The 16,435-nt window shown below is 43.0% G+C and overlaps 1 protein-coding gene across 6 annotated transcripts in view; it reads right to left on the bottom strand.

Moving 5' to 3' along the window:
• Positions 1-16,435, bottom strand: part of NPNT (nephronectin) — a 101,538-nt gene that overhangs the window by 36,877 nt on the left and 48,226 nt on the right. For 3 of the 6 annotated variants that reach the window (XM_066573902.1, XM_066573904.1, XM_066573901.1), the window contains 2 exons: positions 6,762-6,854; positions 3,846-3,938 (listed from right to left, as the gene is read on the bottom strand). In XM_066573902.1, coding sequence (XP_066429999.1) covers positions 3,846-3,938; positions 6,762-6,854 — 186 coding nt within the window. Of the gene's footprint in view, positions 1-3,845; positions 3,939-6,738; positions 6,861-16,435 lie in introns of those variants that run through there. The other 3 variants (XM_066573905.1, XM_066573903.1, XM_066573906.1) reach the window with 2 other exon arrangements.

The following is a 16,435-nucleotide window of genomic DNA, read 5'->3' on the forward strand; positions in this document are numbered from 1 at the left end:
GTGTATAGTACTATATCTGTACACCTAGCACATTGTATATGCAGAGCATGAGAATTAAACAATACTGATTTGGGTGATTTATTTCTGTCACCTCTTTACCCACAGAACACAACAACCTCCTGAAAATGTCTTCTGTCAGATAGAGCCACCACTCATCAGTATAACTGTATATGGGGACCCTGCGCTCATAGACTGGTCATTATAGTAATCTGGAACTTCTGGCTTATAGACTGAAAAGCTATTCTTTTTTGCCTTTTTTTTTTTTTTTTTTAAAGCATGGCAAGTTTCATGAAGTAACAAGTACTATTACATGCAATTGGAAGAAAAAGTAAATGAACCCTTTGGAACTTTCTGAATTGCTGTATTCATTACTAATAAAATGTAGTCTGATTGTGTTTTGTCTAGAATTGTGACTTAGCTAACAATCAAACTTAACTAATAACACAGACAATTGCACAAATGTTTCAAATTAAAGCTGGCTTTCTAATCCTCGATGATCCGTGGTGAAAGCTGCGTTGGCTAGATATCTCTCTTAGGCCTAATGCCCACGGCCGTGATGGGCTCCACAAGCGGAATACCGCAGCAAAGTCCATCACAGCGCCCCCCCCAAAGACCCGACACTTACCTCTGGATTGGCTGTGTGAAACCCCGCATGACGCTCTGGCACGCATGCACCATACAGCGCCTGACACGCCGGCAGGGTCATATGACGTGCTGGCAGCGTCACATGACGCGGTGGGCGGGTGCGTATTCACGCTATACTTCCGCTGTGCTACAGTGGAAGTATAGCGTAATGGGCGCCTTCCATTGACTACAATGGAAGCCGTCCACGCGTATGACTGCAGCAAATAGGATATGCCGCAGGTAATTTCACGCTGTGGAATTCCACAGCATGTAAATTGAGCTATTAGGTTCAACAGAACCTAATAATCTGCGGTGAAACGCAACCGTGGGCATTAGCCCTTAAGGCCCATTTACACGCAAAGATAATTTTTCAAACGACTGAAAGATTGAACGACTTATCGATCTATTTGCATAAAGTGTTAATGGCCTAATAAGCTATATGGACTGGGGTTCAGTACATAACCTTTTTAGATGTTGTATAAGTCACAGTATTTTGTATTTAACCCTTTCCAATCCACTGTCTGACCTCTGAAGACATTATGATTTAAGGCTGTACAGCTCCGATGTTGATAGACATCCGTCGGGGTTCTCTTACTGTATATTGCCAGCCTCTCTGCTGTCAGAGCCTATCCAATGTGTCACATCACGCAGTACTCAATATCATATAGAGAAAGTCCCGCAGCACTCCTTAGTAATGCACAGCACGTGCAGAGGTTCCAGTGAGGAAAAATGCAGAGCCACCTGTGGGGCTGTGGACCTTCAGCCCCAGGTATGTTCCGTTAGCAGCAATAAAGTGGCAGCATCAGTGGTGTAATAAGCAAAAAAGAGGCCTGATAAAGACTCACATAGTCGAAACATCGCCATCTTTATGGAGCAATAAACCTCTTTTTTGCTTATTATACCACTGATGCTGCCACTTTATTGCTGCTAACCTCATGCAGTACTGGCTTTAGCCAGCATATAGCGCCGTTGTATAACAGCAGAAAAAGAGTTAGACCCCCTAGGAAAACCAGGACAGAAATTGGATTGGAAAGGGTTAATTTCAGTGGTATCTGCCAGCAATCTATTGTATATGAGGATAATCTAATTGTCAATCAGCTGATCTTGGGCTGGGGTCACACAGAATTTGTGTGCGCGCCTAGGCTTTCTGCCATGTTTTCTCTGCTTGACCTGGTTTCCATCCCTTTCTGGTGTTTCTGCTGGGCAGAATAGCATAGTAGACTATGCTATTGTGTCTGACAAAACGAAAACCTAATCAAACAGAGACCAACGTTCCCTATTTGACTAATGAAGGCTTATAGTTTCACGTCACTGCAGTTTCCAGCAATGTGGACAGAACCCCGAAATGGAAAGCTTGGGCGCACATTGGAATACTATGTGAACCCAGTCTGATAATGAGGAACAAAGAGATTAATCTGCATTTAACCTGTCTTAATCTGTGTTTCCCCTTGAGATAAGCGGCATCAGGTGTTTCTTCTTTTTCGCACCCTAGACTAGGATCACACATGGCCAAGACAGCACTGCCGTGTAGATTGTCATGGTTTTCAAACTGACTGAAACTAAATGCAGTTTCATTGTTAATGGCCATTGAAAACTCTGCTAATATACACATCAATGCGGTTCCATTTGCATCACAAGCCTCTTGCAATGCATCTGCAATATGTGTACCCAGGCTTATGAAGTAGCATGAATGCTTGGCAATGTGCAATGCGTCACTATCCCCAGCTGTTGGTGGACCAATGGTTTGATGGACAATAACTTGCATAGCTTTGGACGTAGGAAATAAAAACCTAAGTTACATATGGAACAATCACTTTACCCAAAAAAGGAAGCAGATGAATCAAAGAAAAATGCAACCTGGAAATTGAAGTGAACATCTGTAGGTTTGCACAAGCGTATGGTTTCATTTCATATCCGTTTACAAACGAGATGGCATGAATCTTGACGTTTGACAAACTACGTAACTATGATATGCGCAAAACTAATTGATATTAGGAAGTGTCAGGTATGGCGACGTTGTACATTTCTCATTTTAACAGATCAGCATGCCGCAAGTAGAAACTGCACAGGAAACAGCTTTGAGAAAAAAGTTTCTTCCATAAAGTTTGTGTTCAGCCAGAAGAGGTGCTTTAGGTGAAGATAGGTGGAAAGCATGGGCACATACAAGAACTACATCGTGTACAAAGAGGAAAGGTTCAGCAGAAGCTATATAAGGGCGGTAGGTTTGTGTACTGTAGAAATTGTGTGTTATATTTTAAAACATGAGGTCATCTAATTGGGGGCTAGCCAAAACCCACCCCGAAGCCAAAAAAAATAAAAAAATGTTACAGATTGGTATCGGTATTATAATACCAGGATCGTAGTATTCTAACTATGATATGGTCCTCAAATCCAAGTGTTAATTCACTTTACCTTTATGGATTTATGGATAGCTTTAAAGGGGATTCCCAATAAATGTCATTTATTCCCTATCGACAGAAGCCCCCCACTCCATTAAAAGTCTATGGACAGCACTTGGCTGTTTCCATAAGCCCCATAGACACTGATTGGAGTAGAAGCGCACATGCTAACCTCTACTTCATGAACACTCCTCATTGCAGAACGGAGAACTCAACACCCATGTTGTAGTGATCTGTGGGGATCCCAGTGATCAGACATTTATCACCTATCCTGTAATAGGGTTTCTGCAGTCATCAGTCCACTGACAAACTACCACATTTATAATCTGTCTGGTTCTGTAATAAAGGCACCCATACTGTAACATAGGTTACATGGGGTTTCCATTTTATGTGAACCCATCGGAAAAAAGTGGCTTGCTTGTAAGGTATTACAGCTATATTACAGAGGAAGCTACCATATGGTTGGACAGGATTCCGCTCTACAGGGATTAAGCATACAGCATCATTATGTATACTGCATACCTGAATTATAATAGATTGATAATGAAGTATTTATCACATGACTATATGAAACGTGTTCCCCATTAGTGTGAATGTGAAAAACAGACTGTGCTCTAGGAAGAGAGTGGATATACAGGACAGGTATCATTCTCAGAAAAGGAAGGTTCTTGCATTGCATACTTGATTTGCATGCCTTTGAAAGCCAGGTCTTCAAGGCAAAGCCATCAGTGTAACATGGCACGGGGCAGCCTTCTGCTCATTCTTCTACAGCCATGCTCTAACAAAGAGTGCACTGGCGTAGTAGACAATAGTTATTCTCACCCCTGGGAGGGAACGCTGTAGTTGGATACTCCACAGGATAGAAAACGGGCACATCATGGTACCAGCCAGGCTGAATAGTCAATAGCCGCTCATCTTCATATAAGGGAGGAAGATATGGTCAACAATTTTCTATGTGGATTGCGAAGTACATAAAAAACCAATAGAATATGACACGATAGGGCTCCTTTACATATAGGAGGAAATATGTGCTGAACTAGATCCTGTCTCTTTATGGACAGCGTGCGTGAGCACCCAATGCTGAGGAGTCCACTCAGGGCACCAAACGGTGGCTTCACGACCACACAGGGAGGCCAGCATGTAAAAGAAAAACCCATTCCCAGACTCAGCGCCTCCTTTCCTATGAGCCCATAACTTTAATTTATGATGGCGTGAAAGCTTCCTTTTATATACAACATCATGTGCTCCTGAAAACGGAAGAAAAATCCCAGTGATGTCTTACAAGGAGACTTTCTGCCCGGTTGTTTTAGCGGAGAAAAGGCAGGTGTAAGAAGTTCTGTAGAAACGGCTTGGGTGACAGCGGCTTTATCGTTGTATAAACGGCATAATAAAGTGGTTCCCCATTTAGACACGGCTATAAACATCTGTGCAAACAAGGACTTTGGGGGGAGATTTACGAAAGCTCAGGCGCCTAGATTCTGGTCTATATTGCAACTTGTTTCTGTCTTAATGACATGGCCAAATTAATGAAAGCTGGGAGACTATTTATTATTGACGCCCGATCACGTCATTTTTTCTTTTAGTCTAAATTTGTGGCCATGATTTAGGAAATACAATGAGTTAGACCTGATGTATAATGTGCAACTTTTATAAACAGTCCCACAGCTACTCCAGTGCTGAGGAGGGGTATTTCCAGCTCAAACTTTCACACCTCAGAGAAAGAAGGTATTTGTGTCTAGTTTAACATACAATGTGCAACTTTTTGAGGAATTTGTCTGATAATAGACCAAGATTTAAGGTCCATTTACACGGGATGAGCTATTGGGCAAAGGATGCCCGGCAGCATGTCCCAGTGATACTCTCTCAAGCATTGTTGGCATTGCTCACTGTGCTGCCAGCATGGAGGCGGAATAGTCCGGGAAGGGTTAGCCCCCCGCCCACCTCCATTCACAGCAAACGACTGCTATTTACACTAAACGGCTCGTTGTTCAGCCTTCTCCATGCATTTACACGGGACGATTATTGTTCAAATTCCCGTGAGAAGGCGGGAATTTCAACAATTCTGAACAATAACCATCCCGTGTAAAAGCCAAAAGCCTCACGTAAAAGTCATATATGATTTATATCCAACTTTGCGTCAACTGATGGCTAAGGGATAAACTAAATCATATTCCACCATCTACGGGTTTGTAGTGGTTGTAGAAAGAAATAACCAAATTTTGCTTTAAACGTGGTTAAATGGGTTTTGCAGGACTTTATTACGTATGATCTATCCTCGGGATAGTTGATCGGCAGGGATCTAATGCTTTGTTCTGAACCCCGTTGTCATTGTGGATGGAGCCGGAAGCTGATAGCTCCATCCGCATTGCAGCAGCCTGCGCTAGTAGTTGCAAGCACAGCTCCCACCAAAATCTATAGTAGCCGTGCCTGCAAATATTAACCTAGGCCACCACAACGCAGATGAAGCTGTCAGATTCCAACTCCATCCCCACTGGCAGTTGGCCAATATTAGTGGATCCACACATTCCACAACTGAAATTCTGTAAGAATGATGAGAAATATTGTGGCTCATTTGTGGCAAAGAGCTGATCAGAAGGGTTCTGAGTATTGAAACGCCCCACAACCCCTTAAACATGTCAAATGTCTCAGTACTAGCGTTTTGTAGAATTCTTTACTAAATACTTTTGTTCTGCGGTGCCGCTTTTGGAGTCAGTAGTGTTATCAAAGCACAGTGTACTCAGGGTATGGGGTTCTTCATGGACTATTCAATAGAACTTCAAAAACATCAGAATAATACATCTGTATAAAATGTCATTAAAAACACCAGAATTGTGTGTATAAAATGGCAGAAATGCATATTTTACACCTATTGCTGTCACTGCAATATTTTAGCCTAAACGTTACAGCACTGAATGGGGTAAGATTAGCTTACAGTTGCCATACTCTGTCTAACAAGCTTAGTCAATTGTCAAATTATCAACAAATGTTCAATAAAGGCACCAAAGGCGGTCATTCCTACCCATTCAAGCTCACCAAGATCAAACATGACCAGAAAAGTAAATTCATGACATCGGTGTGATCATATTGTGGTTTTGACCGTTATGATTGCTATACTGTGGCAAAACAGCCGTTTGGCTAAAATTTAGCAAAAACTATGATTTGGTTATGGCACGTCAATAGGTCTACTGGGGCAGATTTATGAAACCTTTTAAAGAAAATATATCTGATGCCCATATTAACCAATCACAGCACAGCTTTCATTTTTCAAAAACACCATAAGAATGAAATATGCACTCTGATTGGGTGCGGTGAGCAGTTTTTATTGTAGACAGTATCATACATTTCTCCGATAGTGTATATTAGGTGTCATCTATGTTCACATGAGCAGACAGAAAGTACATTGTAAGTTCTAGTTATTGGAGTCCATGATGCAGAGAAAGTGGTCAACACCATCCTAGAGGCCAACATAAAGCTCTACAGAATATATATTTACATATAATGATAGTAACATGGATAATGATTTTGTGTGTTCATACAGTTCTACCAAAATATCCGATAAGTAACCAAGAGAGGACATTACAAGTTTGGGATAAGTAACACGATATGGTACTGGTCTCACCTTGCTTCCGGCTGTGGTATGATTAACACAATGCAATTCTGATTATTTGCGTTGCTATACAATAATATGCGAATACACTTATATACAATATCTCACCATTGTTAAACAAGCACATGTACCTTGATTGCAGGTTTTTCCGGTGTATCCAGGGTGACATTTGCACTTATTGGGCCCTATGCACTCCCCATATTTACATCCTGGTTGGCATATGGCTACAGAAACAGACAGAGAAAGATTAACATTGACCGGTGGCTGATACATAGTCCAATATTGTAATCCTCACAATTATTACTTTGTGCTAAAGGCAATTCAGCGACGTTATGCGGTGCGAACACTTGGCTAGCAGCAGCGAGTCCATACAGAGAATTGTAAACTCAGGGCAAAGATGTCTGCCGCAGGGGGCAGTAATGGCCATTTGTTAGCTTTCATCTGCCTCACAGAATCTTCTTCGTTTCAATCAGGGATCAGTACAGGACTTCTGAGTCATACATACTGCAGCCATAATAATGTAGCACCTAAGGAGACAATACCTGCCTTTACACTCCTATAGCTGACAACGTAATATAGAATCAGATATACTGTGGTTTAATGCTATACAATGGTTTTAGTGCCGGTGTCTTTTTAGGGACTACCATTCATCATTAAACCTTTTTAATTAGGCTTGGGTTAATAAGTGCATTTGAAGCCTATGTTCCCACCTGCATTAGGGGGTTCTGTTTCCTTACTCCATTATGGCAGCAGGAAAGGGAAATCCTGACTGAATGGATTTGATTTAGGACGGAACCGAACGGCGCCAAACGGACCCCATTGGCTTTCCGTTCAACCGCCTGGCAGGTTACCAGATGAAAAGGTCTTGCATGCAGCATGACATGCCGTATCTGCAATGGAGCCGGCGAATGCAAATGTGAACATAGCCTAAGGCTGCGCTCTCACGGGTCTAATTTCCAATGGAATGTCTGCAGCAGACATTCCACTGCACATCAGCCACGGAATGCCCGCCTTCAAACCCGCACCATTTGGTTTCTGCGAGAATTCCTGTGTGGAATTCACCCCCTCATTTAGAAGGGGTGAATTCCGCAGCAGAGATAGCGACACTGCCCATTGGCGAATTTGCACTGCGGAATCTGGAGAGGGCGTCTGCCCCCGGATTCCCGCAGCAAATACCGCCCATACTGTGCATGTCCGACGGCTCGCCATGCAGACCATCCGCAGTACAGTCGGCAAAGAAAAAAAAGCCGGTGCGCGCAGATGTTGGCTGGGCACAGGGTCGGATTCCGCTGCGGGCTCTCTCATGCTGAATGCGACCCAGTTGTGTGCAGCAGGGCATAATGGACATGTCGCGGATTTGATTTCCACGCCGCAAGTCAGTTTCCACGCGGGTAATTTTTGCAGCATGTGGACAAGATTTTCAAAATCTCGTCCACTTTGCCGATACTGTAAATGCAGCGAAATTTCCGTGCAGAGGGTCCACTCCATGTGAACCCAGCCTAAAAAAAAAAGTTAAATCTGACATTCAGTTCCCAACTTTTGGTGTTTATATATATGGTGACAAGGATCAATATTTATAAACTGAGAAACATTCAGGACACCTGAAATCTACAAGCACAGCACATCAATGCAACCATAAGATGATTGTTAGGTCTCCATTATACATGTGTGACACATCATTCACATAACGTAACAAAAAAATTATAATTTCCATTTTTTTAAATGTACGACCATTTTTTAAGGTATGCAGAAAGAAAAAATCCAATGAAAAACACTAAAATAACCACTGCTAATGATGTAGCTGCAGCAATAGAATAGTAAAAAGCGATGCTGTGTCTTGACAAGGGCTACCCCTTACTACTGCTGAAACCCAATAGGGAATGTGTAACAAACCGCAGTTTAACGTCTGCTATACATTTCATCAATGAACACATTCAGTACGTAATTTGTAATGCAAAGGCAAATATAGCAACATACATCTATATAGGAATAAAGTAACACAAACATGATAACAGCAGCACAATCCAATCCTAATGTAGCTCTACGGACTCTAGATCGCGGTTTTTTATCACCTCCGCAATACCGCACACAATAGAACAACATGGCACCATCTTCCTTTCTTTGTAATACTATATGATCCAACAGGAAGAACTGCAAGTCCTGGCCATAGACTCTTAGAAGCTCCCGACAGAGCTGTCATTTTGGTGGCTTTTTTACTGTATTGTTTTTTTCTTTAAGGTCTGTGGCTTTTTTTTGCCAAAACGCAACATCGTCTTAAAACACATTGTGCATTAATTATGAGCCATACAGAAGTTATTCACTTACCTGTTCCGTTGCTGGCGTCCTCGTCTCCATGGTGCCGTCTAATTTTCAGCGTCCAATCGCCCGATTAGACGCGCTTGCGCAGTCCGGTCTTCTCGGTGTTGAATGGGGCTGCTCGTGCTGGAGAGCGGCTCCTCGTAGCTCCGCCCCGTCACATGTGCCGATTCCAGCCAATCAGGAGGCTGGAATCGGCAATGGACCGCACAGAAGACCTGCGGTCCACCGAGGGTGAAGATCCCGGCGGCCATCTTCGCAAGGTAAGTAAGAAGTCACCGGAGCGCGGGGATTCGGGTAAGTACTATCCGTTTTTTTTTTTCAACACATGCATCGGGTTTGTCTCGCGCCGAACGGGGGGGGGCTATTGAAAAAAAACAACCCGTGGTGCCAATCAGCCAATGAGGTGGCTGTAATCGGCAGTGGAACGCAAGACTGGAGAAGAACATCCACGGTGCACCATGGGAGAAGACCCAAGGTGCACCGTGGGAGAAGACCAGCTGCGCCATCTTTGAAAGAAGAATCTTTAAAGCTGCAGAACGGGGATCCAGGTAAGCGAATTAAAAAAAAAAAATAATAATAACAAATGCATTCGTTTTTACTGTGCACAATGTGGGGGTCTGTGTAAAAAAAAAATTTTAGGTTTCGGCGCGGGACAATCCGTTTAAAAAAAAAAATGCATGCAAACTCTGCTGCAATTTAGTGTTCACATTAAAGCCACAAGTTCCAGGCCAGTCACGGGTCTAATGACGCAAACTTGCAGTAGTTTAAAGGCCACATCCAGACGAGCATATATTTTTTTATTTTTGCGTTTTCGCCTCTATATTGCTACTATTCACTGCTCAATATTTGACCATTTGAAATTCATACAGAGGCAAATACTGATGATGATACGGTTGTAATGTAATCTGGAACACGTCCGTAATACAGATCCGTATTACGGACATGTTTATATAAGCTTGCCTGACCCTGGCTTAACTATTGATACTGTTCCCCATGCTCATTAAATGGCTAGGCTGAGATTTGTGGCTGTAACATGGACACTAAAATGTGGCCATTTGAATGAGGCCTCAGGCCGGGCTCACATGACCGGATCTGATTCTGAATGCGGGAAGCCCACAGCGGATTCCGTCTGTGAGCCCGGCCGGTGTCCCTGTGTACAGCACTTACCTGTATTGCGTATGACCGTGGAGGCTTGCCGTCGGCCACGCACAGTACAGGTAAAATAGATCATTCCAGTGATTTTTCTTCTGCTCGCGAAGTGCACAATTCGTACCCGCGAGTGTGAAGGAAAATTTGAAAATGCATGCCTTTCAATACTCACGTTTTACCACGGATTCTCCGCATTGATGCTCATCATGGAATCCGCTATTCAGATCCGGTGGTGTGAGGCCTGCCTTACCCTTCCCTCTATTAGGAGCACACTGCTCTACATGATAGTGCACTACTTATTCTTATATTATTTATGAGCTCCCAAGTGTTTATCTTTAAATCTCCCAAGTAGTCCCAGCATTCTGTCCCTTTATAAGCTATTATTACAGCTAAAAGCAAACATTACTTGTTCTGTTAATGGAAACCTTGCCCAACAGTAATAGATCTCGAGACTGGGACTCAGACAATCATTCAGCTCAGACTCCAGCTTCCTATCAGCAAAGGCTGCACTCTTTATACAACTCTACATTTACTGTATGTTTGATCTATACTTAGTGCCTCACCTGAAAATAGAAGAAGTGTCTAGCTCCTTAGACTATGTAGCAGACAGCAACAGTACACAGCTTCTGGCTCTTAATGTCACGTCTTAAGATAAGCTGTCACACTCTCTCGTGTGAACTAGTGCCAAGTGACAGAAAAGACAGCATAGCATATCAGCAGACAAAGTCTACCAAGTTAAATATGCCAAGTTAGGATTTAAACTTTCTTTAGACTTTCTTCTATTCTTTTATCACAAGGGAACAGCGGGCTACTTCACGGTAATGAGGAATGCCATTGTACAATAGCCAAGATCAATCAGATATCATAATCTACTAACACAATATTAGTTTTACTAAGCAGACCTGTGTAAATAATCGCTTGGTATAAGCCCTTAAATGGGGCTGTCCGGTAGGATTCACTTTTTCCCTACACGTTGGCACAGGTGTTAATTAACAGAGCTATACTTGCCCATTTCTTGCCCCACCTCTCCCCTTCAGGCTCCGCATACTTCTCAGTAGCATGGGCACGTTCCGTCTAGGCTTGTGACCGTCGCGGTCAATCACTGGCTTTAAGTTGTCTCGCTCTTCAGTTATCCCTCTTAGTAACAGATGAATAAATTGATAACCGCGTGTTACCAGTTGGAGGTATGTCCCTACATACTCTGACAGTCATGACGATACGACCAGACCATATAGGTGATGACGTCCAATTGTCATTTTATTCATAAATCGACAGAAAGAATAAGTGAGGAATGGCACAATGCAGGAGTTCCAGGAAAAAATGTTCCAAAATTGTTGGTTTTTGGGGAATAAAAGTATTACTAAAATAAAGTATTTACTAACAGATATATCAGGTGTAGTGAAAGGTCCTCTCTAAGGTCCTGTTCACATCGTGTATTAAATCTAGCATCTCCATATGTGACAGGAGTATTTTGTTTATGCTCAATTGCAGTATATTATATATTTAGATCATTTTTTCTTTTCACAATGGGAACCTAAGGGCAATATGTGCAACTGGCTATCTATACAGCAGCATATGTTAGAGCCTTCCATTGGATGTATAGTTCTATGTGAAAGTTTTAGGCAGATGTGGAAAAAAATGATGCAAGGTAAGATTTTTTTTTCAAAAATAGAAGACATTTGATTGACTCCCAATTCATTCTGCAGCAGGAGAACGACCAGAAGCACAAAACCAATGTCAATGTCATTCAATGGGTTTTGTCATTAGAAAAAAAAAAAAATACCGCATCTTATCCTCACTAATATTCTGGCTTCTCCAAAAATATGAAAACACCATACGGAATGCATGGGACTTTAATCATTAGAACTGAGCGTGGCTGAGAGCTTTCCTGCCAAATTTGTGTTTAATTCACCTCTTGCCCTGCTCTGGGTGGTTTTGGGAGCCAGCTGGTACCAGCAGCTAAATGGATCAAACCCCTGACCAATAGAACCTTGTTGCTCGGGTAGATGTTCTGCCCGGCAGCATCTGTGTCATTTTATCTCCCCTTAAAATCGGTCTCTACATGTCTTATTGCAATTGGATTTATAATCCCCCTGTATCTTCAGCATAAAGAAAAATAGGGCAGTCCGGAAAGTGATGATATAGCCCCCAAAGAGCCCTGATCTTATCATCATCGAGTCAGTCTGGGAATACATGAAATGATAGAAGGACTTGGGCAAGCCTACAGGGGAGCAATTGAGGAGGGCAGGAGACACCGGACCCCTGTTCTTGAGATCAGCAGGGAACGCAGTGGTAAGACCCCCACAGATCAGCAAGGATAGGGAATAACTTTTAATCTTGGTACAATCCCTATGTTGAAAGCATTCTTTGCAGCATTTTTTCCACACCTGCCTAAAACTTTTGCACAGTGCTGTATATGTTGGGAAATAAGGTTTGAGCAGAGTCTTACAGAAATAATTGTTCATATTTTTTACTAAGCCAGTTTATACAACAGCCGCAATGTCATAACTGTATTTGCTGAAAACATCCAGAAGTGCATAAGGCAAATTTCCATCAAATAGCACAATGTTCTAAATATATCGGCGTGGCATGGATCCAGTCTCTAAAACAACACACAGAAACGGAATTTTCTGGCACCCTGCTCTCTACATCAAAGAGCATGCCAGTCATAGAATTAAGGCTTGTGTAGCTGTAGCCAGCACAAGGAATGAATCCTTAAAGTGAATGTCCACCCTGCAACACCATTTTATCCTATTAATTTTTACTTAACCCCTTCCTGTTGTAGCCATTCTATTGGTTTTTCGTTGGCATTTTTTAGTTCCTGCCTTGTAAGAGCTATAATTTTTTTTAGTTTTCCAACTGACATTCCGTAGTTGCAATTCTGTAGAAATTCCGCTATTTGTGAACCTAATCCATTTTTAGGGACGGCAAGGTGACCCATCACAGCAGAGTAGCCTTGAGCTTTGGCCATATGCACTGGCTATAATGTGGCATTTATATTAATACTAGCGACATATTCTATACCCAGAACTCCAGCAGTCTACTATAGAACAGTGTTTCAAATTTCAATCTGAAATGTCAACTTGTAAGTTGACATTTCATGATTCTGCGTTCCACCAGGTATAATAATGTTAATACTTATTACCTGAATGTGGCTTCTGATCATCACTCAAAACTGAATGTGGCTCACAAGGTTTAAAAAAGGTAGGGGGCCTCTGATTTAGTCGAACTGAGGAAGTCATTTGCATGATTTGTGAAAGGTCTTCACATTTCTGAAAGCAAGTCCAGCTGATTTTGAATAAGCACCGCTTGATATGACCCCGATGAATGGAAAACTTTTCAAACTTTGATGTGTTCTCCCACCATAGTTGTCAATTCTGCTGTAACCTATCTGTAGGACGCAGAACTGTGGGATAACAGGACCAGTAATTTTATAGTACTGTTCACTCATTCAGAATCAAACCCTGAAATCCAAGACTGACACCAGGATTTCCGCCATTAAAGGAGATGTCCCGAGGCAGCAAGTGGGTCTATACACTTCTGCATGGCCATAATAATGCACTTTGTAATGTACATTGTGCATTAATTATGAGCCATACAGAAGTTATAAAAAGTTTTATACTTACCTGCTCCGTTGCTGGCGTCCTCGTCTCCATGGTGCCGACTAATTTTCGCCCTCCGATGGCCAAATTAGCCGCGCTTGCGCAGTCCAGGTCTTCTCCTGTTCTCTATGGGGCTCCGTGTAGCTCCGCCCCGTCACGTGCCGATTCCAGCCAATCAGGAGGCTGGAATCGGCAGTGGACCGCACAGAAGCCCTGCGGTCCACGGAGGCAGAGGATCCCGGCGGCCATCTTCACAGGTAAGTATGAAGACGCCGGACCGCCGGGATGCAGGTAAGCGCTGTGCGGGTGGTTTTTTTAACCCCTGCATCGGGGTTGTCTCGCGCCGAACGGGGGGGGGGGGTTTAAAAAAAAAAAAACCCGTTTCGGCGCGGGACATCTCCTTTAATGTTTGAGACAGAATGCAAAACTATCCTTAAAAAGCAGCTGGAATTTTAACATCTATTTTACACTCAGAGACCTCATTTAAATATTGGTGGATGAAGCTGACATAAATCTACGTTTGCACAACAAATGTGTTTAGGTAATAGGAATGGACTTGTTATTTGTATAGCGCCAGCTTATTCTGCAGTGCGTTCAGGCAATTTATTTATTTTACCGACCTCTGAAGGGTGGAAGGATGAGTCAACCTTGAGCCGGCTACCTGAACCAGGCAGAGATTGAACTCGCAACCTTCAGGCCATGAGTGAGAGTTTAGGGCTGCATACTGCTGCCTTAACACTCTGCGCCACATGAGGCCCATGCGTTAATGCAGTTAAATCCATGGCAAACCATTGTTCTAAGTGGTAGCGTAAAGCTTTTTCACATTGAGAAACCTATGCTGCATCTTCACTACAGAGCATTTGTCGTTACCGTATTTTACGTCCCGCGTCATTATTACCTTGTTATATACACCTTTGTAAAAATAAATACCAAAATTATGCCAACGTGAGATCATATGGGAATCCCCATATTCTCCTCCATCATAGGAGTGGAAAAACGGAATCCAAACTGTGATAGATGAGAAGACACCAGCGGCGCCTGCAAACCCCACCGATTTGGGCATGAAGATAAATGGCGTGCAGCAACCAAATAGCCGTACGAAATCACAAAGTTTACTCCAGCGATACAACATTCAAGCTGAACATAACCTTTCACAAGCATGCGCTCATTCACAACCAGATGCAACACAGTAGGAAGTAACTATATCCTGTGAGGGTCATTGAACTTCTGTGTAGCAAGTATTGTATGAATGACACATATGAGATGGTTACCTTCTATTATATTGTATCTAGTTGTGCAGGTATATGTATTGGTCCATTCATGTATTTTTTTACATGCACATTCAGTGTGAACTTTCGGACACCAAGCGGATTGGAAATTTCATTTTACAAACACTCTAATCCGGATTAATGTTCTAAGGCCTCATGTCCACTAGCTAAATGCAATTGCGGATTCCGCCGCGGATTTTGCCCACAGGGAATCATTGGCCATCCGCGGTCCATTAAATTGATTTTTGCACCCGCGAATGGCATTATAAAAGAATTGCGTTTTTCACGCACGGGAGAAAAAACGCGGCATGCTCCATTCTGATAGCAATGTGTGCGGATATTTGCATGCAAAAAAAATACCATTTAAAGCAAATCTGCACGGAATCCGCGGCAGATTCTGCACGGATTGTATTTTTCAAGTGGACATGAGGCCTAAAGACAATTTATGCATCCAAGGCCCCCTGAACACTGAATTCTCGCAGCGGGACCTGACCCAAGCCCCTGCAGAGAGCAGCGCGGCACTCACCTCTCACGAGGCTCCGGATCTTTCATGTGCCGGCGCATGCGCAGACCGGAGCCGGTGGCCAAGGAGTGACATTTCTGTGCAGGGCTCGCAGAGTCCCGCACAGAAATAGAGCATGCCGCGATTTGTTTTCTGCGCGTGATTTCGCGCAAATTGCGGCCGTCTGCATAGGATTGTGTATTGTAATGCAATCCTTTGCAGGCGTGTATGGGTGGAAATCCTGCCGCGGAATTTCCACCCGTGTGCGGGGGGGGGGGGGGGGGGGGGGGGGCGTTATGCTTATATTGAGGTAAAGCGATTTTTGAGGGAAATAAGTAGTATTTTATGGTGATGCTTTATACGTGGTTCATGGACCTTAACCTTTGTTAATATTACTGATTGTCAGTGTCTAACTTGCCCACTACTTGTCATGCTTGAAAATGAGCATGTTCAGCCGAAAGATCGCATCTCTGGATTAAAGATGTGAAATATGTGATTTTGTAACTGCTATTAGCGTGCTGACCTCCATTCTTCTTCACTGCTTGGATTATAAAAAATCTGTGAGATGGCCTGCACCCATTACGAGAGTGTACAACCATTATACTTATGTATGCCTTGGAGTGCAGTCCACTTTCCTGGCTCTGTTCTCATTGATTTGGCGTCCATCAGGTTCCATAGTGATGCATTCTGCTCTATTTTTACTGGCAAATATGATGGAATCCATGAAGGAGGCAGGGGGGGGGGGGGTCTCTTTTACACAGTTTGATAACATTCAGCTTCCAAGTACTGATCAACGAGATGGGCACTTGTGTACCCAGCCTTCACAGAGGCCAATTCCGAATGTTTGGGGGACAAAAGATCGAACATACGATTGTTTGATGCCTTTATAGTTTCATCACTGTTGGCAGCACATCACGTTTACATGGAGAGGTATGCTGATGACAACAATAGCATGTCTTGTGCAG

This window comes from Eleutherodactylus coqui, chromosome 7 (genome assembly GCF_035609145.1).
Source record: "Eleutherodactylus coqui strain aEleCoq1 chromosome 7, aEleCoq1.hap1, whole genome shotgun sequence".
NCBI lineage: Eukaryota > Metazoa > Chordata > Amphibia > Anura > Eleutherodactylidae > Eleutherodactylus > Eleutherodactylus coqui.